The 23,206-nt window shown below is 35.8% G+C and overlaps 3 protein-coding genes and 1 non-coding gene across 8 annotated transcripts; 2 read left to right on the top strand and 2 right to left on the bottom strand.

The window, feature by feature from the left end:
- Nucleotides 1–327: 327 nt before the first annotated feature.
- LOC109801024 (protein cornichon homolog 4) lies at nucleotides 328–2,527 on the bottom strand. 3 transcript variants are annotated; one of them, XM_020361987.3, is made up of 6 exons: nucleotides 2,320–2,527; nucleotides 2,061–2,242; nucleotides 1,147–1,269; nucleotides 1,035–1,054; nucleotides 755–844; nucleotides 328–622 (listed from the first exon to the last, which is right to left on the bottom strand). In XM_020361987.3, the coding sequence occupies exons 1-5, from the start codon at nucleotides 2,389–2,391 to the stop codon at nucleotides 810–812; spliced, it is 432 nt and encodes a 143-aa protein (XP_020217576.1). In that variant the 5' UTR covers nucleotides 2,392–2,527; the 3' UTR covers nucleotides 328–622; nucleotides 755–809. The 3 variants fall into 3 exon arrangements, with proteins under 3 accessions (XP_020217576.1, XP_082922387.1, XP_020217577.1); XM_083066261.1 differs by having other exon boundaries at nucleotides 755–833; nucleotides 920–1,054; nucleotides 2,320–2,518; XM_020361988.3 differs by having other exon boundaries at nucleotides 920–1,054; nucleotides 2,320–2,516.
- Nucleotides 2,528–6,708: 4,181 nt separating this feature from the next.
- On the bottom strand, nucleotides 6,709–9,792 carry LOC109800962 (PPR containing protein). Of its 2 annotated transcripts, none has more exons than XM_020361902.3 (3): nucleotides 9,199–9,792; nucleotides 8,199–8,415; nucleotides 6,709–7,155 (listed from the first exon to the last, which is right to left on the bottom strand). In XM_020361902.3, exons 1-3 carry the CDS (start codon nucleotides 9,451–9,453, stop codon nucleotides 6,941–6,943), a joined length of 687 nt encoding a protein of 228 aa, XP_020217491.1. In that variant the 5' UTR covers nucleotides 9,454–9,792; the 3' UTR covers nucleotides 6,709–6,940. The 2 variants fall into 2 exon arrangements, with proteins under 2 accessions (XP_020217491.1, XP_020217490.1); XM_020361901.3 differs by having other exon boundaries at nucleotides 6,709–7,182; nucleotides 9,199–9,787.
- Nucleotides 9,793–18,826: 9,034 nt separating this feature from the next.
- TRNAK-CUU (transfer RNA lysine (anticodon CUU)) lies at nucleotides 18,827–18,899 on the top strand. The gene has a single exon. It is a non-coding gene; the product is annotated as a tRNA-Lys (tRNA).
- A 600-nt stretch (nucleotides 18,900–19,499) lies between these two features.
- PHR1 (photolyase 1) lies at nucleotides 19,500–23,191 on the top strand. 2 transcript variants are annotated; one of them, XM_020361457.3, is made up of 10 exons: nucleotides 19,500–19,863; nucleotides 19,993–20,342; nucleotides 20,422–20,662; nucleotides 20,770–20,927; nucleotides 21,003–21,039; nucleotides 21,271–21,329; nucleotides 22,001–22,082; nucleotides 22,198–22,269; nucleotides 22,534–22,726; nucleotides 22,971–23,191. In XM_020361457.3, exons 1-9 carry the CDS (start codon nucleotides 19,552–19,554, stop codon nucleotides 22,720–22,722), a joined length of 1,500 nt encoding a protein of 499 aa, XP_020217046.1. In that variant the 5' UTR covers nucleotides 19,500–19,551; the 3' UTR covers nucleotides 22,723–22,726; nucleotides 22,971–23,191. The 2 variants fall into 2 exon arrangements, with proteins under 2 accessions (XP_020217046.1, XP_020217048.1); XM_020361459.3 differs by having other exon boundaries at nucleotides 19,501–19,863; nucleotides 23,105–23,191.
- The last annotated feature ends 15 nt before the right edge of the window (nucleotides 23,192–23,206 follow it).

The raw sequence follows: 23,206 nt of genomic DNA, 5'->3' as shown, positions 1-23,206 counted from the left end.
TACGGCCTTTAAATATAAACAAGACACTCCCTTCCTCATCTTTTTGAAACATCCAGTCATAACATGTGGCAATAGGCGTAACACAAGGCTAAGTTCATTCCATGTCCGGTATAGGCGCGAAAATGTTTATTTAAAGAATTAGGTAATGTCTCTTCGTGCACGTAACATCAATCTGTAGTCTTAATACATATGCCGTAACCCACGAATCAGGATTTGACATTTCGATCTTGGATTGGTTAAACTTTGGAAAAGGAAAATTTAGAGTTACCAGCTCAATAGCATTAGCCTTGTCTAGAATTATCGTAAGCTAATAATGAGTAATTCAGATTGAAGATGCAAGTCAATTTCTTTTAAATGTGTAAGCTGTATACAGATTAAAGATAACAAATTGAAACACAACACCAAGTTCCCTCACCAGGAGTGTTGAAACCGTTTCAATCTGAGACCTCGCTTATTTGTAGCTCATACATGAAAAAGTGAAAATTTATACTGTTTGCATCAGTTTATCTGTTCAATGATGTAGCTAACCCCTGCAGCAGATTCCAGTACACAAGATTCCCGTAACCCAACATTGCGCTATTCCAGAAGGTTCAATCTTGTTTTAGACAGATTAAACCAAGGGCTAGGGAGGACGACAAATGCATGATGCAGAACAGAACCGGTCACGATTTGAGATAAATAAATGGATCATGAGGATGGAATATGACAGAGAAAAGAATAATATGTAGTAGATAGGGAAAAAACAAGAACGTACTTCGATTCTGAATGAACATGAATTGCCATGCCGATGCCGATTCAACCTTCTTCCTTCAAAAGACAATCTCTCCCTTGAACTTTTCCCCCCCTAAAAAATGTAAAGAAAAAATTATTCTGAACCATCTTTTATAAGCATCAACTATCAAAACAAGCAGCAACTCACCCCTAAAGTACACGTTAATCATAATAGAATTGTATACGACAAGAAATTAACTGTTGCCTCAACTCGAGGAGTTTGCAGCACTCAACAATAAAAGCAACCAAATGCAATTACTGACCCAATGATGTGTAAATCATCCTGCAGCAAGATAAACATTTATGAATAAAAACATTCATTATAATGAAATCCATAAAATTGACAGACAATTAAGCCTTTCAAATTGTCTGTACCAAAATACAGAGAGGAAAAGGATAAAAACAAGATAGAAGAGTTTGATAAGCCGCTGCTTCTTTTCCCAAGAGAGCAAATTGAATATCTCAGTAACATCAATCAAATGCATTCTTCGTCGATACCTGATCAAACGAATAAATTATGCAATTAGCATGACCATATTATGCACAATACAGTATATCAAAATATCAAGATTCAAGCACTATTATCTTATCTATTTTTATCTCTACTAGTAAGCAACAATGCACCCATGACAGACTGGAATGGCTATAATAGGGTAGCAGTGAGGAATATAAACAGTAAATAAAATAAAATAAAATAAAACTATTTGACTGTGTTGATGCGAAACTAAACCCGAACTTTCCAAAGTTTCAGCTTGTGAGTTGTAACAACATAAACACAAGGACTGCATGTGTATATACAATAGGCACATTAATATATATTGTTTGGTTTGAGCACCGGCTCCATACAGTTAACCGTATATATATAGACGGTGTAAACCAAACCGAGTCAAAAAGCTAAAGCAAACAAGGGGAAAATGAAGCTCCATACGGCTGACCAAACTTACATATTGTGTAAATCAATCCAAGACAAATTAAGCCAAATAAAGGGAAAAATGAACAGAAAAGCCAAACAAAACTTGAATAATTGAAAAAAAATAAAAGGTTTAATTAGTTTGTTTCAGCTCTCTAAACATTCCTAGACTCAAACTAAAATGCAGAATAATACAAAGACCGAAAGCTCAAATTCATAATTTGTTCTCTCACCTAAACTACAGTATAAATGCACATAATCCCCCTAGAAACAGAATGTGTAGTTTTAGTAAGCAGTAACCAGTACTAGAAACGTAGCCTAGTTAGCAAATCCATGAACACAAAAACCTAAAGTATTTGTAGAATTGGTATAAACTTACAATCGGATATTGAAAAGGAGATAAGGAACACAGAAGAGAGCCATGATCCAATGCCTGGTAACAAGGTAGAAGAAACATAGGACAGCTTGCGTAATAAATTCAGGCATAACGACCCTATTTATTCGCGTGGAAGAGTCATAGGGATTTATATAATCAAATTCTAGGTCTGCGAGGCACATTAGCTGCAAGAAAAAGAAATGTTAGAGTTAGAGGATATATTTAGGAAGAAGAAAAGAGCGTGATATATAAAATTGAGAACCTGGAACGTGATGAGCACAAGCAGGGCGATAAGGAGGAAGAAGGAGATGAGCCACACGAAGAGATCGGCCATTATCTCCTTCTTCCTCCCTGCACACTGCGCACGTGCTAACGTGCGCAGTGTGTCCGCTTCGCCTCCCTTGCTATATTTCTGCTCTTCGCCCTTCACGCAACACCACAGACCACACCCCCTTTTTTCTAGGCTAATTAAATAGCTCTACATTGCATATTCATGATTATAACTTTACCATTAACATCCACCACAAAGTTCTCTATCAATAATAGCTATAAAAAAGGTAGTATTGAAATTTTAAATCGATTTCTTCACAAGTTTTTAGGATTTCGATTCAAATATTTATAAATATCAAACTTACTTGTTCATACTTGATCCTCTCAATAAATTTATATATATAAAAAAAAATAACTAATTTCAACGTGAATTAAAAAAATAATTAAATATATTTAATTTTAACAATATCAAATAAAATATATTATGTTTATTAAAATATTTTTTATCATATTTATTATAGATGGTGTTCTTATTTATTTTCTTGGGAGTACTTTTAGATTAAGAACATTAAATAAAGCTGAATTAATTAAAATTTATTTATATTTAAATTCAAAAAATTTAAGTACTATTTTACTAATAAATAAATTTAAAGTTTATCGACATAATTTTTTTAAAACAATCATTTTTCTTACTTTATCTATTTAATTTAGAATCGGTTTTAATACAAATTGTAAATTTTTTTAAAAGATTTTATTAAAAATAGATTATTTTTTGATAAAAAAAAACTCGTAAAATTTAATTTAGTCTATTTGGGTATAAATTTAAAATCTCACTTTTCTAATAAAGCATCATTAGCAAATAAAATTAAACTTAAAACCTAAAATTCTCTTCGATTTTGTTCAATTTTAAATATAAGTAACAAAAGGAACATATTTATTACTCTCAAATTTAAGTAAATCTCAATTAAGTTTTTAATATGTCTAATTTTAAGAAATGGTGTTTAGAAAATCAAGTTATTTTTAAATGAGATTAATGCAACTAAAGGATATTGACTAACTTTCTTGATCAACATGAATTTATTTATTTATTTTCTTATATTCAAATCCTCTATGAGTACAAATTATTAAGAAAAAACTTATCTCAATAGACATTACCTTAAGAAAATGAGTTTAAATTTTTCTCAATCTTACAAAAATAACATAAAATAATTATTATTTTTCACTTATATACATAAGTTATTATAGACATTACCTTTCGCTTTTTTGTTAAGCAATCGTTACTTATCTATGAAACTGGTTATTTTATGAAAAATTACTCTGCAATCGGAGAAAAAAATAATTCTTAATAATAAAAATAGTTTAAGCTTCCGTCAAAGGATTTGACATAACTAGTTCTTTAGTTTAGAAATTGAACTTCATTTACTCTCTAATACCATGTGACCATGTCAGTGTCACATTTGGGATTCAGGATATAATTTTAGCAATATTGACATAACATTCAAAGACTATAAGACCATGAAAAACAACTTTTAATTTAGACCACAGTTCCTTGACTTGCAAACATTGGCATATGATTACCTTAGTGTATACATATATCTTTCCATTAAATTGTATATACAACAAAGGCAATCGAATCCATTGGAAAATGTACATTCAGATAGTAAAGAAATTCTGTTCATCACAAAGTGGTCGGGAGGATGTCCTAAACTTGCAGCAAGAGTGCATTGGGAGAACATGAACAGCATCCTCAAATCAAATGAAAAGCAAAATCAATTACCATATACATGTGCAGTGCCTACAAAATAGATGCGGGAGGCTTCAAGCAGATAAAGAAATTCCTTGACCCCAAGTTCTTCAGCTTCTCATTTGGCTTCAAACCTAAACACATTACAAAGGTAATTAATTCATCGTGGCAAAATTTAAGTCTTTCACGTAGTAATTTATCCATTAAAAATTACAACGAGAATAACAGGTTTCGAAATCATGTATATATACTACTTCAATTCCAGCACTAAAAGTAATAATTTGGGACATTTTTAAGACATGGGTATATTCCTGAATAAAATTATATAGTAAAAGGAAAAGTTTGAGGTGAAAAGAAGAGAGAGGGATCAAGGAGGTTACTTTGGAGGGTGTAGGGAGAATAGTGAAGGTGGTAGCATTTTGGATCATTGTCTTTCAAGAGAGGCCTCCTTTTCTCCTTGTGATAAATTAGCAATGCTGCCTTTACCAAGTCGGCGACAGTGTCTTCCGGCGACATCAGCACCTGTATTGCGCCCAAGCTGTTCTCGACACTAACATTTACGAGAAGTTTCGATGGCCAAACATAGTCGCTAGCAGTTGCCATGGTCGGCAACGGAAACTTGTTGGTCGGAGGAGTAGACACGATTCCACCCATTCTGCCACACACAAGAGACCAGCAGATATTTTCTTGCATGCAAATGCAATGTCGGAATGTTGATGGATAAAATGTTTGACCAGACAGAAATGCAATGCAATTCAATGAAGCCCTCCAGATTTGGCGTGGTGGGGCTTAAACGGAGAAGGAAGCTTCTTGGAAACTACTCCATTCTTACTCTCCTTTGGATTTTGTGGACAGCCTTCAGATTGCAATAATTCTAAATCTTTTACGGTGCATTAATTTTTATTATTTGCAATTGCAATACTATAAATAAAGAATTAAACTCATTCTATATTTTTAATATATAAACATGAATTAATTAATTATATAATCACTTTAATATATAATTATAAATTATTTCTAAATTTGTATCGATTACAGATAGATTTTCTTAAGAAAGATTTTTACTTAAATTTTCATGATTAAAAAATTTCACCATCAAAGTTTCATACTTTATTTTTTCTTCTTTTTAATTTAAATAAGTATTTTAATATGTGCATTTTATAGGTTAAACATTTATTGACTATAATTTATAATAAATTATATATAAATAAATATAATATTTAAATACAAATTATATTTAAAATTAATATCGGTAACAATTTTAAATATATAAATTATATTTTAGATTTTAAGATAAATAAATATGTTATTTTTAGTAATCTTTTTCTATATTTATTGAAAAAATTAATTATTGGTAGCTTATTTTAAAAATATTAAAATCTTATTCATAAATAAATATTGTAAATAAAAATTTTAATTAGTTATGAAGTTAAAAAAAATTCTCTAAATGATCCCATCAAATAATAGATCTTAAAAATTTTATATTTAATTTTATAAAAATGTAATTTTATCACAAATCTCAATTGTTGATTTTTAATCAACAATTGTGAGTATATTTTATCTTTTAAAGTACATCTCTCACTTTATAATAGTCAAATCCCTAAACCTTGAAATAAGTTATACATGTTTTACTTGCTAATCTTTTCTTAAAATTTCACCCGTAGTTTATAAACAAAAATTTTACTGGTTTTTTTTCTATAATAATTTGTTTTTTTGTTAAATATTACTCTTAAGTATTAACGTGATAGTCATGTTGATAATCACAATAATTGTATCAATATTGATTTACTTTTGTTTCATTCTTTAGAAGGTACTACTTTATCTTGATCTCCTTTCACCTCTCTTTCTCTAATGACTTCTTGTCTTTTCATATATCTTCCTTTAATACTTCTTGTTTTGATTTGCTTTTGCCTCTCACGACTTAAACCTTCCTTGTTGGTTGTGGCTCTACCATGCAACTTCCTCCTTTAATCTCTTTTTTAGTCTTTCAATTTGCAATTGTTATGGTTGTGTGGTTCATTGCTTTATCTTTTCCTTTTCTCGATCCACTTCAATTGAGAAGTGTTTTTTTTATTTATAAATTTTTACGAATATACTTTCTTACGATTGAACAGGTTGTTACAAATTGGTTGAATTAAAGAGAAATCACAAGACATGCAAAATCATCTGGATGGATCTATGAGAAACAATAGTCCAATCAACAACGTTTTTTATTTTTTTTTATATTATAGTTTTTTTAAATTTTATTTTTATGGATATATGAATCCAAATGCTCCAACCTGATCAAACCTATACGACCCACCCATGACCCGTCCAACGCATGGTCCACCTAACTAGAAAACTTTGTTGGCCAGACTCAAATATTAAGTGATCGATTTGGTTTGAATTAGATTTTTTGGACCTGAAGGTAACCAAATCGGATCCCTGATTAGTCCTACATAACAATTAGCTATTGATTAGTTAATAACTGAGTATAACATAGTTAACATCTTTGCTTTTATATATTACAACAGTTTATAAACATGAATAAGCAAATTTTTATATGTTTTTATCTATTAATTAATTATAATATAGAGTTTATAATAATTTAGTATGTTTTGGAATTAGGAAAGTTATTTAATAAGAGGAACTACTCAGTTTGTTGTATCCATCCAAATCTTGAGTTGACATCACTACTATTCTGCAAGAAAAAATACCAGAATATTTACAAAACTAATGAGCATAATGTTAGATATGCAATTTAAACAAATATTAGAACGAATATACGAAGTGGAAATGAATGGTTGAAAAGCAACACATAAAATTTTGTTGCCTTTTCCTTTTCAAAGTTTGAAGTAGCCCTGAATAGAACGAAGCTTTTGATTGTTCCTCATTGCGAACAAACCACAATCTTCCAAAGCCGATGAGCTCTTCTTACAATTTTACTAATCTTTCGGGCAATGAAAGAGGGGATCAACAATGGAGGATTTGCAATGGATGGGGTAGAGCTATGTGTGACTAATTCGGGAGCACTTTCCGAATGAAATGAATTGAAAGGAGAAACATCATTATTCTTCCGCAGATAAAAATTTCTGCTACCAAAATCTGCAATTACTTCTGATTTATCCAAACCTTGCGAGTATAATTTGTAAGCCAGATAAATAATACAATTAGTAAGCTCTAACAAAATTAATAACAGACTCTTCATGTAAGGTTAAGATTTCCAAATTGGTCAACATTGTACTAACCTTAGTTGCATCATTTACAGAATATTTTTACGCTATTTATTTATTTATTGATTTATATCTCTTCGTCGCATTACTCTCTTTATTTTATACATGATTTTTTTCTTTTCTGTCAAACTCGTTATTTTACAAAACAAATTGCACACATTTAATATAAATATACGATTTTTCTTCGGCAAGCATGGAAGTGATCTAATTAAAACCAAAATCATAAATAAAATTAATAATTTTTGTTTTTCTTGATTATTTAAGATTGTGTCATTTGTCAGATCATTAATCCACATTGACTCTATCCAAGTTGAGTTTAATGTTTTGCTTGAATTAGGATGAAATAAAGACAAAAAAATAAGAAGATCAGAAATAAAAATGAAATAATTTGGAAAAGATACGTTGTATGGATAAATAAAAAGTTTAGTATACCATTTATAGTAGTTTCTAATTTTTTAAATTTTTAGTTAGATCTTTAAACTAAAAAAAAATAATAATAATTATGCTCTTCATCTTTTTTATATTTTTATAACTTAATCTTTATATTTGCTTCAAAAAAAAAACTTAATCTTTATATATTATCATAAATTTATTTACCATCTATGAAATTTTACAAAATATTTCGTATATATATTCATATTTGAAGAACCTCATCAAATTTAAAGATCCAATTAAAATTTTTCAAGAAAATAAATAAATCAGAGACTAGTAGTATAATGTATTAAAACCTAAATAAAAAATAAGAAGGTATGAATTTTGTGATAAGTAAACAAGTAAAATTTTTGAATATAATATTTTTGTTGACATAAAATTATTTATTATTTATAAGAATTATATAAGAAAATTTTTAAAATGTTAAATAAAAAAAGAAAGGAGTTCCCTCCCGTTGAGTGAGATATATAAAATTTGACTTACTCTGGAGACTGAAATGGGAGTGATGCAATTGGAATGAAGATGACATATTAGGATCGATCTTGGGGCTTCTGCCTTCTTCTCTATATTTATCCACCACACGCTTTATTGTCTCCTCCACACTCGCCCCCAGTTTCACCATCGTTCGAACTGGCCCTGGACTCCCCTCAACGGTCACGTTAACTACCACCTTAGCTTCTTTCTCATACCCCTTTATTATCTAATAATATAAAATAACACATCACAAAAATATACAACCCTTGCGATACACGCAACTAATATTAAACAATCCAATTTACTTGTTTCGGAAGATTAAAAAAATTGAAAGAAAGTCTTCATTCGTGCTTGGTCAAAACTAAATTTTTGAGATAAAATATTACTGCTAGCAAGCACTTTCGTGTATTATATTGGTAATTTAGATTTTGATAAAATATAAGAAGCAATAGTTATAAATTAGTTAAAATTATAACGGGTAATTTATATAATTAGTTGAAAATAAATTAAAAATTAATAAACTTTCAAGTTAATGATTTAATATTAATAAATAAATAAATTTTCACCACGCCTTCTCTCAAGTTTTATTAAACACGTCAATTGTTGCGTAAAGTATCAGAGCAAACCATTGCAAGTTTGGGACAAATGAAAAAAAGAACATACTTTGACTCTGTTCCATCTTAAACCTTACAAAAACAATGAAAGAAAATTGGCCAAAACTATAGAATTGTTTCCAAATTGGGGCGGCATGGTGAAATAAAGTGAGTATAGATTATTCTGAACCCCTTTTTTCTCTAGTTTCCATTTCCTCAAATGATATAAACCTATGACGCTATTACCGATTGGTGAGAAACTGGACAGGACGACATAAAAAAATGATAAAAAGAAAGAGTGATCGTGATGGTGATGATGGCAGCAGCTGCAGCGTTACGGAGAGAATAGCGTGTTGTTGGTAAAAGAAAAGATTTGAATTTTTGAATAATACAAGTAAAGAATAAAGGAGTGTAACCTGTTTCCGTGGAGAGGAAAAGGGAGAAGGGGAAGAGAGAAAGGCATGGGAAAAGGTTTGAGGACGGAACAAGGTCCTGGAATGATGAAGGTGAACGTCATCTGGGCGTGAAATAAGAAGAGGCGCCGAAGAGCAGCGCTTCAAGATCTTGACAGGCCTGGACTTGGTCTTGATCCTACGGCGGGGCGACGGGGAGGGATGCGGCGGCTTATTTTTCCGGGCGGCGAGCAGCGGGCATGGACTCTCCTGAGACATACAAGTCTGATCGGAGTTTGTGTGGAGCGATTGGATAGAATTTATTTACAAAAAATATATATTAGAGAAAAGAGAATGGTTGTTGTTGTTGATGTGGAACTGGTAGCTGCACTGCACCAATCTCTAATATTCATGCCATCTTACATTCCTATTTCCTTGCTGCTGCTCTAGTGTGGGGCCCGCATTCTTTATATTCCTTCATCTTTCTCACGTTAACTCCTCACTCCTCACTCCTCACCCTCTATCTTACTTCAGGATTTGTTCCCTTTTTTTTTTGTATTTTTTATCCTCTCGCTTTTGTTCTTTAACCTTCGGAGTTCCGACACAGCAAGCGTTACGCACCGGCCACTCATTTATTTATATACTACTTTACTTTACCTGCCCTTTATGTCCTTGCATATGTTGCGCTTATGCTTACCGAGTATTGTTTATTTTTTATTTTAGACAATAATCCAACACTATTGTTTCACCGTCTTCCAACTATATAATTATTATATCTCCCGTGGATAATATATTTATCAAAGCCTGGGTTATGATTATAATAAAAACACGAATTTCAAATGATTTTCACTAAAGTTAAATATGTGTTGGACTTTCAAATCTACTTCCCCAATTGTTTACGATGCAATATTCCTTTTTATTTGGGTTTTAAGCCCTTGTAATATTAAAAAAAATGATTATATGGTTCATGGACTTCTTAAGTGATAATAATATTTATATGTTGTTATTTCAACATGTAACTCCAAAAACAAGTTTGCGCCATCAAATAAACTGCATTAGTTTTTCTAAAAATTAATATTAGACATGAAAAATACTAATTTCAATTTACAGGAATAAAAAATATTTTAAATGAATAAGAAAATCCATAAATCTAAAGCTATGAAAATTATAAGAAAAATATTTATAGAGATTACAATTAAATTTCCTTCACTTCATAGAGATAAAAAACATGTATTATCCATTGTACCTGTCTGATGGGCACACTAAGTCTTCTAGTAGTCCAAAGGCCGAACGAGAGCTCCGATCCAATGCGCTGGTGAAGGGGTTGGTACCTGCAAAAGGCACTCCAACGCTCAAGTCAGGACAAACTCGAATATCTAGGATAATTAATGAACAGTGACGTTACCTTTTGTCCTGAGCCATTTATACTGACATTTATGGGTCCTGGACCCCATGGGCCCTGCGACATATTTACCGTATTAGGTAATACACCTTAATCAACTAATTAACCTCTAATCTTTGATTAAGAGTACCAAATGATGGTAGGCCGATCCTGGTGGCCGATTGGCATTCGGCTTCCTGGTTCCGCCATTCAGCGGCCGATGGGGTGGTGGCCGAACCCCCCTACCTGTACACTGCCCCCCAGCCTTGAGGAAAGGTGAAGCTTTCTTCAAGGGTAAAATGGAGACAGTTGCTAGGGTAAGGTGAACGGTTGCATGCCTCTAACCGTCGGATTTCGGGGATCGAACGGTTACATTTTTTCAAAACTTGAATTTTTTCCCACCCGTTTTTTTGAGCTTATAAATAGCTGGTTGGTAGGGCCATTCACACGTATTGCTCTGAACCGAATTGTGGTAGCAGAAGGTCTGAAGCCGATCCGACTAACGATTGTGGTTCTGTGAAGAAATTGGTAAGTTTTTATCGCCATGGTTAATACTTCTGGAAGTTCTTCGGCCAGTAGCTCTCGGTCATCGTCGTCTGAGGGGGCCTCGTCCGGTAGTTCGAGCTTTTCTAGTGTGGTTCGGTCTTTAGATCATGCCGAAAGGCCGAATGAGAATACTTCGGAGGAAACTTCTACTAGCGGGGTTGCCGAGGTACAGGGGAAGTCAAAACGCGTGTCGAATCGGCAACAGTATGGTCCGTCCGAGGTGCCTGGCTACGAGTGGGTGAACGGGGAGGTGACCTCCTACTATTCACGGTACCAAGACACAAGCATGATCACCAACCTTCTAGATTATACAAATTGCTTAACTTTTAATGCTAAGGAGAATCCGTACCCGATCGGTATTCGGTCGTGTCGAAACAATGCCTTTCCGAACCCTGATTCCGTTTGTCTTGATCAAAGTGGGGCGAAAATGGAATCGTTCTACATATATGATTGTTTCCTTCGGGATCTCAAAGTAAAACTACCTTTTGATGAGTTTACTATGGGAGTGTTGAGGGTTCTCAATGTTGCCCCAACCCAATTACATCCGAACAGTTGGGCTCAACTGCAGGGTTTCAAGCACTTGTGTCGATGTATTCACATTAGGCCTTCCCCACTACTCTTTCTTTATTTCTACTCGTCCATACCCTCCATATTGGCCAAGTGGTTGTCATTGAGCCGAGTAGGGGAACGACAATTGTTGGATAGCTTTACATCTTCCTATAAGAATTTCAAGGCGGGATTTTTTCGAGTGACCATTCGTCCGAATGGGAGACGTTTCTTTTTCGGTGAGGATAACAGAAGTTTGTTTCCTCTATACTGGACACGGGCCCCTCGGCCGTACGATGTAGTACCGAAGAGTCTTCTTTCGACCGAAGAACGAAAAGATTTAAAACTGTTACTCCGCCTTCCTCGGCGCTTACCGACCCGATCTCTAATTAACTTGGTTGAATCTCCCCTATGGGAGAACGACCTGATAGGTACGTTATCCCTCCTATTTCGGCTATTGGATAAATTCCTATTGATGTTTACTTTATCTTTTTGCAGGAATTATGGTGTCCAGTGGAGCTGACGAACTTAACATCTGCAACTTGTTAGCCGCTCGAGTGAAGCAGGTTAAGCAAGTCGGGGGTGTTGGTACTTCGACTGTTCGCGCACTCCCCAACGTGAGCAAGATAACCGAGAGCTTCCTTCGCCCGAACGGAAAAAGAAGAAGGGGAGGATGGGGAAAGAGGTTGATCGAGAGCGAACGAAGAGGAAAGGTTCTGAGGAACAATCAGGGAATCCGAAGAAGGCTAAACTGTTGCCCGAGGCATCACCCAATCAGACTGTGATTGTGGTGCCGCCCCAACTAATGTCTCGGGCTTTTCTGAGTGATGATGTATCGGCCGATACCCTGATTCGGTCCGATGCAGTTTCATCGTTCGGGCGAGAGTTCTTGGCCGGCCTGGAGACGAGAACCAAGTGGAGACTTTTCTGCGAGATGCAAGCACGTTCGTTGGCCTTGGATCATCACCTAGCCATGGAGCCTGTCGGCGAGGTGATGCATCTGAAACAAAGTCTCGAAGAGGCCGAGAAGGCCACAGCCGAAGCTATTTCGGTCACCGAACAAGCAACAGCCAGAAATCGCGAGTTGGCTGCCGAGCTGGATTCTGTTAGGCGGGAGAATGACACTCTTCGCCTGGATCTACAAAAGGCAATCAATGAAGAGCGCCGCCGAGCAGAGATCGCCCAAGCTGAATACAACCGCCTGAAAGAGCAGGCTAAGGAGAAGATCGTCGCTCAGCACGAGGCTGGATTTAAACATGTTGTTCGGTAAGCAAAGCACTTTGGCCAATTCCCGGAGGACTTTGAATTCGACATGAACCAGGATTTTTATCAAGGGTCATTTATGTCCTTTGCTGAGATGCCCGAGGGGGCGAACCCTGATGACTCGGAGCCGGGAGCTGCCCCCCAGCCAGAAGGAGATGCTGACGCTTCGTCTGGTGAAGAGGAAGATGAAGAACATGCCAATCCCGAGCTAGAAGGGGAAACTGATACTCATGCTCAGGATGACACGGTCAGAAATTCGGAGGAGTAGTGTTGATATTTTACAAGGTTTTTTGTAACAAGGGGAGCCGATAGAGCCTCCATTTTTTAAATTTTTGTAGCAAGGGGGCCGATAGAGCCTCCACTTTTGAATGAAATGGCACTTTCTATTGAATCATGTGGTGTATTTTCAAATCAATGCTAATTCGGATCGTCTCTCTTAACTTAAAAACTTAACAAATTTATTCCAAGAATGTTTTATATAAACTGTTCCGAAAGAGTTGTCGAAAACCGAGTGGAGGTTACTCGGAAATGCCTTGATTTCTTCGTTGGCCGAAAACCGAGTGGACGTCACTCGGAAATGCTTTAATTTCCTAGCAAAACCGAGTGGACGTCACTCGGAAATGCTTTGATTTCCTAGCAAAACCGAGTGGATGTCATTTGGAAATGTCTTGATTTCCTAGCAAAACCGAGCGGATGTCGTTCGGAAATATCTTGATTTCCTAGCAAAGCCGAGTGGATGTCGTTCGGAAATGTCTTGATTTCCTAGCAAAGCCGAGTGGACGTCGTTCGGAAATGTCTTGATTTCCTAGCAAAGCCGAGTGGACGTCGTTCGGAAATGTCTTGATTTCCTAGCAAAGCCGAGTGGATGTCATTCGGAAATGTCTTGATTTCCTAGCAAAATCGAGTGGATGTCATTCGGAAATGTCTTGATTTCCTAGCAAAACCGAGTGGATGCAGTTCGGAAATATCTTAATTTCCTAGCAAAGCCGAGTGGACGTCGTTCGGAAATGTCTTGATTTCCTAGCAAAGCCGAGAGGATGTCATTCGGAAATGTCTTGATTTCCTAGCAAAGCCGAGTGGATGTCATTCAGAAATGTCTTGATTTCCTAGCAAAACCGAGTGGGTGCCGTTCAGAAATATCTTAATTTCTTAGCAAAGCCGAGTGGATGTCATTCGGGAATGCTTGGCATTCTAGCAAAACCGAGTGGAAGTTACTCGGAAATGCTTGATTTCTTAGCAAAACCGAGTGGAGGTTACTCGGAAGTGCTTTGATTTCCTCGTTGGCCGAGTTGAGCAATTCGATAGAGAATTGGCCGAGCTGATTACCTCGGGAGGGAAACCTTTATGATTTATAAGGTCGAGTTGATCAACTCGGGAGGGAAACCTTTATGATTTATAAGGTACATCCTTGGCCGAGTTGATCAACTCGGGAGGGAAACCTTTATGATTTATATGGTACATCCTTGGCCGAGTTGATCAACTCGGGAGGGAAACCTTTTATACTTTATAAGGTACATCCTTAGCCGAGTTGATTACTCGGGAGGGAAACCTTTTAGGAAAATCGAAGGTACATCCTTGGCCGAGTGATGACTCGGGAGGAAAACCTTTTCAGGAAAGCCGAAGGTACATCCTTGGCCGAGTGACGACTCGGGAGGGAAACCTTATCAGAAAAATCGAAGGTACATCCTTGGCCGAGTAACAACTCGGGAGGGAAACCTTTTGAAGAAATCCAAAGGTACATCCTTGGCCGAGTGACAACTCGGGAGGGAAACTTTTTTAGGAAAACTGAAGGTACATCCTTGGCCGAGTGATGACTCAGGAGGGAAACCTTTTGAAGAAATCCAAAGGTACATCCTTGGCCGAGTGACAACTCGGGAGGGAAACCTTTTCAGGAAAACCGAAGGTACATCCTTGGCCGAGTGATGACTCGGGAGGGAAACCTTTTGAAGAAATCCAAAGGTACATCCTTGGCCGAGTGACAACTCGGGAGGGAAACCTTTTCAGGAAAACCGAAGGTACATCCTTGGCCGAGTGACGACTCGGGAGGGAAACCTTTTGAAGAAATCCAAAGGTACATCCTTGGCCGAGTGACAACTCGGGAGAGAAACCTTTTCGGGAAAACCGAAGGTACATCCTTGGCCGAGTGACGACTCGGGAAGGAAACCTTTTGAAGAAATCCAAAGGTACATCCTTGGCCGAGTGACGACTCGGGAGGGAAACCTTATCAGGAAAATCGAAGGTACATCCTTGGTCGAGTGACAACTCGGGAGGGAAACCTTGTGAGCGAAATTCGAAGGCACGTCCTTGGTCGAGTGGGTCACTCGAGAGGGAAGTCTTGTGAGAGAAATTAGAAGGCACGTCTTTGGCCCAGTGACGACTTGGGAGGGAAGTCTTCTAAGTTAATATTCGAGTAAACAGTTAAGAAGAAAGTCTTGAATGAGGGTGAATTGTACTTCATTGATTGGTGTCTCGTTAAAAACCTTGTCGACCAAAATCCCTTTTCACTATAAGGGTAGAAATGACCGATCAAGGAAAAGAGTGCACCTTTGTGTATACATCATTTCAAACATACATCAGCTTCTCTGTCTCTCCCATAGTTTCAGCTCGAGCTTGGTTGCGGAAATCAGCTAGCTCTTCCTTTTGCATGTACTTGTCGGCTCTCCTGCGTAGGTCATTCATATCTGAAGGAGGTTTCTTGCATAGGCTATTGACGAATGGCCCTGGTTTTAAAGCTGTTGTCAGATGATGAAGCGCTACAGCCGGGTTGAGATCTCAGATTTCCAAGGCTGCCTTGTTGAACCGATCCATGAAAGCTCGAAGCTTCTCCTTTTTATCTTGCCAAAGACTAATCAGTGATAAAGATGTCAGGCTATGGGAACGACTCGTTGCAAACTGAACTGTGAATTGAGACGACAGTGTATTGAATGAGTCGATCGAATTAGCGGGTAGCCGAGTGAACCAGCTCAACGCCCTGCCCTTGAGGGATGTAGGGAAGATGCGACACAATGCAGCATCATCCGTAGTACTCAGGGTTACTTGCGTAAGAAAAACGTCAAGATGTTCATCAGGATCAGTGGTACCATCATACTTATCAATAGGTAAAGATTTCCAATTGTCCATCAGAGGAAGCTGCATTATGGAGGGAGTAAAAGAGTGTCGATGCGAGCCAACGGTTGTCAAATCTGCGGGCCGATCGACAGTGGGTAAGGCTGAAGGGTGCTTTCCAGGTGCTACTGCCGAGGCGTGAGGGACCGAGGGATGGACCGTATGGGACTGGTGCGACCCTTGAGTTTGTGTATTGGTGCCCTGAGTAGGTTTCCACGAGGTATCTTGATTCTTTAACGCCTCATTCTCAGCTCTTAAGGGTGAAAGCTCCCTAGCATCTTTTTCTCGCTGCTGTTTCATAGCCTCCATCTCTTGTCTTAATAGACGAACGGTTTCAGAAAGGTCGGTTTCGTCCACCACTTCGACATGTTCCTCCTCAGGTTGTTGATCTGTCGTGTTTGTTCTCCTGGTTATCGCCATTGTCTCACTCAATTAATCTTCACAAGCGTCTCAGTTCGGCCCCACGGTGGGCGCCAAAATGTACCTGTCTGATGGGCACACTAAGTCTTCTAGTAGTCCAAAGGCCGAACGAGAGCTCCGATCCAATGCGCTGGTGAAGGGGTTGGTACCTGCAAAAGGCACTCCAACGCTCAAGTCAGGACAAGCTCGAATATCTAGGATAATTAATGAACAGTGACGTTACCTTTTGTCCTGAGCCATTTATACTGACATTTATGGGCCCTGGACCCCATGGGCCCTGCGACATATTTACCGTATTAGGTAATACACCTTAATCGACTAATTAACCTCTAATCTTTGATTAAGAGTACCAAATGATGGTAGGCCGATCCTGGTGGCCGATTGGCATTCGGCTTCCTGGTTCCGCCTTTCGGCGGCCGATGGGGTGGTGGCCGAACCCCCCTACCTGTACATCCATTGTCTCTTGAAGCAACTCAAACCCCAGTTTCTTACCATTAGAGGATTCTGACGTAGCAACATGAGTTGCTTGAAGAAGAGAGAGAGTTACTTCCTCAAACAATAGTCCCTTACCAGATTTCAAGCAAATCTTATTGAACATATTTGGAAACGTTTCGGAAATAATAATGATGAAAATTAATTTCATATAATATCTATGTATTTATTATTATTTTATTTTATTTTTAATATCTACTTATTGTGTATTTTTTTTTCATAATTTATTTTCTTTCATTGTAGTGCAATTACCCTTTTTAATAAAAATTTAAAATTGGTTCATAAATGATTAGAAAAAAAATTTAAAAATCGAATTTCTTAAAGTTTCTCACCATTGAAATAAATTTATGTTTGAATTGCTTAATACTGACATGACATACTCAGGACCACTTTTTTCATTGAAAAGACATGAAACAACTCAAATAAGTTGTTTCCATTGAAAATGCCCTAATAACAGTTTAGCTCTCTTGATGATTAAATGAGTAATAATTATTCTCTTTCTCTTTTTTTTCTTCTTCTTTCAATTATCCATTTTTCTCTTTAATCATGCTTTTCATAGCTACTTTTAAAGCTATCGAAATTGAAATGTAGAATAATGGATACTGGTGACACATTAATAATACATTATATTTTTATATGACTAGTTTTAATTAATAGAGAAATACAAGTTGCATTTGATTTTTTTACTTGAAGGGGAATTTTTTTTCTTCGAAATTTCTATAATGGATGAATTAAAAAAAAAAAATCCGACAAAGGAGCATGTCATGTTCAAAAAAGACGATATTTAAAGGGGAAGACATGTTTTAAAACATGACGTGCAATTTAATATTTTTAATATAAATTAATAGAAGTTTTATTTATGATACATATTTGAGTTCCTTTTTATATTTTAAATTTTAAATAAAAAACGTATTTTCAATAAACGATGTATATTTTTGAGTTTATAATTTATATATGCAATCAAACATAACTTACTATTTTATTTAATTTTATTTTAAATATATCCATTGTGGGAATTTTGTAAAATAATAATGTCTTTTGGATAAAAAGTCATCGTTGTATTCTTTAATAGCTTTCTTTTTAATACTTTCTATTATTTGTTAAAAATTTCATATTTTAATAGATCTCAATACTAAATCAAGAGAAATAATTATCAAATGAGATGAAACATTTACAAATTATATAATTTTTAATAAATTTCAACTAATAATAAAGTCTGATTAAGATAACCATGTATTAATTTTCTTAATTTAGAGTATTTATATCATTTTATATACATTTATTTTCTTTCAACATTTTTCACAATCAAACAATCTAAAATATTATTTCATTTCCTATTATTTTTTTTTCTTTTCACATTCGTTCCTTTATTTTTCGTCTCCAAAGTAAACAAAGCATGAAAGTGATAATAGTTCACAATATATTAATATAAGAGATTTGATATTTTAAGATAAAATAAAAAAATTAAAAATATTAGAGAATGATATTTGATAGAAAAAAAATGTATAGTATGTTTGTTAAAGTTGAGATATGAATCTATGGCTATGACAGAAAAAGTATAATATAAAAATATTAAAACTATTTAGTTTAATATTTTTTTACAGTAGTTTAATATTTCTTAAAAGGTAATACAGTTATGTATTACAAGAATATATAATAAAATATATGTTAAAATTATATATATAAAAAGACTTCATATTTATAATATAAAAATGGTTACCAGATATCGTTTGGAAAAATGATTACGGGATATCTTATCAAGTTAATGCGTATTACACGATATTTTTCATTCATAAATGTATAGCTTTTTACTTTCAAGAAAAGCATTGAACGCCCGGCACAAAGTTAGTGTAAATAATTTATTAAACTTATTTTGAAAATGAAAGTCTTTATCATCAAGCCCGTCTAGCTCAGACGGTAGAGCGCAAGGCTCTTAACCTTGTGGTCGTGGGTTCGAGCCCCACGGTGGGCGTATTTGCTTTTATACCTTTCGTAACTTTCTTGCACTAAGACCCACTAATTTGGGCTGCTATTAAATGTCCTACTCCACCTAGGACTAGGTGGCTGTAAATCATAAAAGAAGCCCACAAATTCTGGGCTAGTACCAAAGTTTTTTACATCATTTAAATTTAATAAAAAAACATGTAGGAATCCATTTTAATGTGTTTTTATCTTGCAACATGATTAAATTTAAATAATATGTTGAGATTTATAATTAATATAAATAATCCATTTTTTTGTAAACACTCTTGATATTATTCAAATGAAATACACTGATGTGCATGTCTATGATATGTAGCTGAATTGAATCACGTGAGAATCTCCAATAATTATAAAGCCTATTGTGCATTGAAGTAATAAACCCCCAAGAAGTCAAGAAGTAAATCACTGCAATCAAAATTTGAAAAAAAAAGAAAAAAACCTATTGATTTTAAACTAGTTTCTTTTATGGGCTTTAATGAATGGCTCGTTGAGTTTAAATTTGGGTCCAGATCCAATCACGAAAAATATAATAAATAGAAGTGAACAGGTGTCAAACAGCGAGTGGAACCACGTATGTTGGTTTGAAACCACACATGGAACAGTTGAAGTTCCCTCCAAGAGGCGAATGGTAGAATAGAAGAATGGCTTCCGCAGCGTCGGCGATGTCGGTTCAAGCGGGTCGGGTTCGGACCCTGAAAGAAGGGCTGCGCGGCGAAGCGGGTGCGGGTCCCGTTGTGTACTGGATGTTCAGAGATCAACGGGTGAGAGACAATTGGGCTCTGATCCACGCCGTTGCTGAGGCCAACAAAGCCAACGTACCCGTGGCCGTTGTTTTCAATCTCTTCCACAGCTTCCTTGGCGCCAAATCCCGTCATCTAGGGTTCATGCTCAGAGGCTTGCGCCAACTGTGCCACCGTATGCAACACACTCAAATCCCCTTTTTCTTGTTCCAGGTAACTTTCACCTTGAGCTTTTCTTCCATTAAAGTCCTGTTTGGCACTTCTTGCTTAAATCAAACAACTTACCCATTGAGAGGTTTATCTTCATTCAGGAATGTTGTTTTTACTTTCCATTTATTGTAGGGTGAGGCAGAGGAGACTGTGCCAAAGTTTCTTAGAGAATGTGGTGCTTCCCTTTTGGTGACGGATTTCTCACCGTTGCGGGAAGTGCTCAAGTGTAAAGAAGAGATTTGCAAGAGGGTTAGCGATTCCGTTACTGTGCATGAGGTGGATGCTCACAACGTTGTTCCCCTTTGGGTTGCCTCTGATAAGTTGGAATACAGTGCTAAGACCATTAGGGCTAAGATAAACAAAAGGCTTTCTGAGTATCTCATTGATTTCCCTGACATTGAATTAGAACCACCAACTAGGAAGTGGGTTCTTACTGACAACCATTCCATTGACTGGGATGATCTCATTGCTGACGTGTTAAGGTTATTAGACTTGTTCTATCTTGAGAAGCATTGCTGAATGCTGATCACAACTTGATGATTGTTTTTGTCAAATTACTAGGAGGGGTGCTGAGGTTCCTGAAGTTGATTGGTGTGAGCCAGGGGAAAATGCGGCGAGGGAAGTGTTGATGGGAAGTGAAAATGGATTCTTGACCAAGAGGTTGAAAGGTTATGCCATGGATCGCAACAACCCGTGCCACCCCAATGCGCTTTCTGGCTTATCTCCCTATTTGCATTTTGGACAGATATCTGCTCAGCGATGTGCTTTAGAAGCACGTAAGCTGCGAAATTCACATCCTCAAGTTTGTTTACTGCCCTGCTCTTGATTCTTTCTGTTTCATGATGTTCTTTTCTTCCCAAAAATGGCGATGACATCTTGTATCTTATGTTCTTGGCTTGTGGTCTGAAGGCAATTGATGCTTTCTTGGAGGAGTTGATTGTGCGGAGAGAGCTTGCTGACAACTTTTGCTTCTACCAGCCTCTTTATGATTCATTAAAAGGAGCATGGGGCTGGGCTCAGAACACCTTAATTCAGCATGCCACCGATAAGCGAGAACATATTTACACGTGAGTCGCATTGGTTTGTTTCTAACTCTATTGTTTTTGTTTACTTTTAAGCTGATGTAGATTCTGGATTTGCAGGAGGGAGCAGTTGGAGAAGGCACAGACTGCTGATCCTGTAAGCCAGTGTTTGCTGGATAAGAATAATATTGCCAAATGAAACATCCTGATACCTTCAAAAGACTTGCACTTTCTTTCGTATAATAATTTACTACTACTCAATTTCAAAGTTTCTCAATGCTTCTATATTAATAATAAGGCGTTATTACACTTCAGCTCATTCTAAATCACTGGGATTTTATTAGCATTGGCCTAAATAAGTATTATATTGTTTGGTTGCAATTATCAGCTCTGGAATGCTTCTCAGCTGGAGATGGTTCACTACGGAAAGATGCACGGTTTTATGCGGTTAGTAACTTCTTAATGAACTCTTGTTTCCTTTTTGTTGCTTTCCGAATAATGTTATGTTGCACATTCCAAGGTTATCATGTAATGAAGAGAATCCATCAACTTTTTCCTCTTTTTTTTCTTCTTCTTATTTTTCCTCCTTACAGCTCTACATAATCTTTATAGGTTCTCTTTACCTTTATTATGATTGATAAGCCTGCATTATAAAGAGTGAAAACAAGCGAGTCATGCATACTAAAGAATGATGTTCAGTATAAACTAGAAAATCTGATCACCCATAATTTGAAAGCTAATTATGGACCGACAAAAGGAAAACACAACTAAAAAAATGTGTCATGAATATCTAGTTGACAAACCGATGCTGTGCCACTGTTCTAGTTTTGTTTTTTTTTTTTTTTGTGTGTGGGTAGAGTAGTATGAATGATTTCATACATTAAAAGATACTACAATATTTGCTGAATATCTTCGCAGATATGCTGAAATCTTTCAGATGACTGAAATATTCTATTTTATTCTCTTCCTGGATTTCCATTTCTATGGTGGAATTTTATTACTTATTTCACATGATGCTGTATAATATCTTAGCGGAGACACTACGTACCTTTTGCAGTATAAAAATAGCTTCCAAGGGGAACGTTAAAAAACCCTAAACCCTAAAATTTTATTTACAGAATGTATTGGGCAAAGAAGATACTTGAGTGGACGCGAGGACCTGAAGAAGCCCTTGAGATATCTCTATATTTAAATGACAAGGTAATGTTCAAAACTTTGGTCGACATAGAGAACTAATCGAGTAATAACATGTGATTTTCATGAGACGAGGGTTATTACAATTTGTATAAATGACAGCAATTTCGCCTGACTGCAGTATGAATTAGATGGGAGAGATCCAAGTGGTTATGTTGGTTGCATGTGGTCAATATGCGGGGTTCATGATCAGGTATGCCTACATTGTTCTCATTCGCTACAATTTAATTTGAATGTCGAGGAAGATTTTTTTCTGATAGATAGTGTTTTTGGTCCTTGTAGGCTGTAGTAATTACTTTTTGTGCAGAACTGATTTGAGCTTTCCTTTTCATTTCCCCCTAAATCAAATAAACTGCTATGTTGGGTGTTTGCTTAATCATACAAAAAACAAACAGAATTGTAAAATTTCTTCTAGAATTCTCAGTTTTGGCATTTAATTTTTTATGATGCATTTCAGGGGTGGAAAGAGCGACCCGTTTTTGGGAAAATTCGATACATGAATTATGCAGGCTGCAAAAGAAAATTTGATGTTGATAAATACGTTGCATATGTCAATAAATTAGTTCGTGAGCTTAAAAAGAGAAAGGCTGGAAACTTGTTATCTCAAAAGGAGAAAGCACGCCGCTGTTGTGATCCTGAAGATTGAAGAAGTATATATATATATTTCTAGGCTTATTATGTATTTTGGTAGGATTTATAGTAATAACATTTTTTTATAATGTCATTCTCTATTATTAATTAAAATTCATTATAAATTATAAAATATAAGGCTCATTAAATAAAAAATGAGACTTTAAATTTTATAATTTCTAATAAATTTCTGTTAATTATAAAGAATGCGTTAAAAGAAATGTGATAAGGTTTGTTTACTAAAATTTCTCTTTTCTCATTTAGGTAGAGTAAGTTTCCAAGCAGAAATAGTCTTCTAATTTGCCTTGAGTTTTGAATACTGCCTTGCCGTTCTTCATTGATCACATCCTTATGTTCGATTAATGAAACTGAAACTGCTTGTGTTCCTACTCGAACAGGTTGGTCACATTGTAGAGGTGATAGGGAACCGTTAGAAGCAATGAGATTATTATGAATTTTTTTAGGGAATGCTCCAGTTTCCTTCATTGAGGTAGTGATAT

This window comes from Cajanus cajan, chromosome 11, assembly GCF_000230855.2.
Source record: "Cajanus cajan strain Asha chromosome 11, NIPB_CcT2T_4, whole genome shotgun sequence".
NCBI classification, from domain to species: Eukaryota; Viridiplantae; Streptophyta; class Magnoliopsida; order Fabales; family Fabaceae; genus Cajanus; species Cajanus cajan.
The sequence above is the reverse complement of the archived record's forward strand: the minus strand, read 5'-3'. Positions and strand labels throughout refer to the sequence as shown.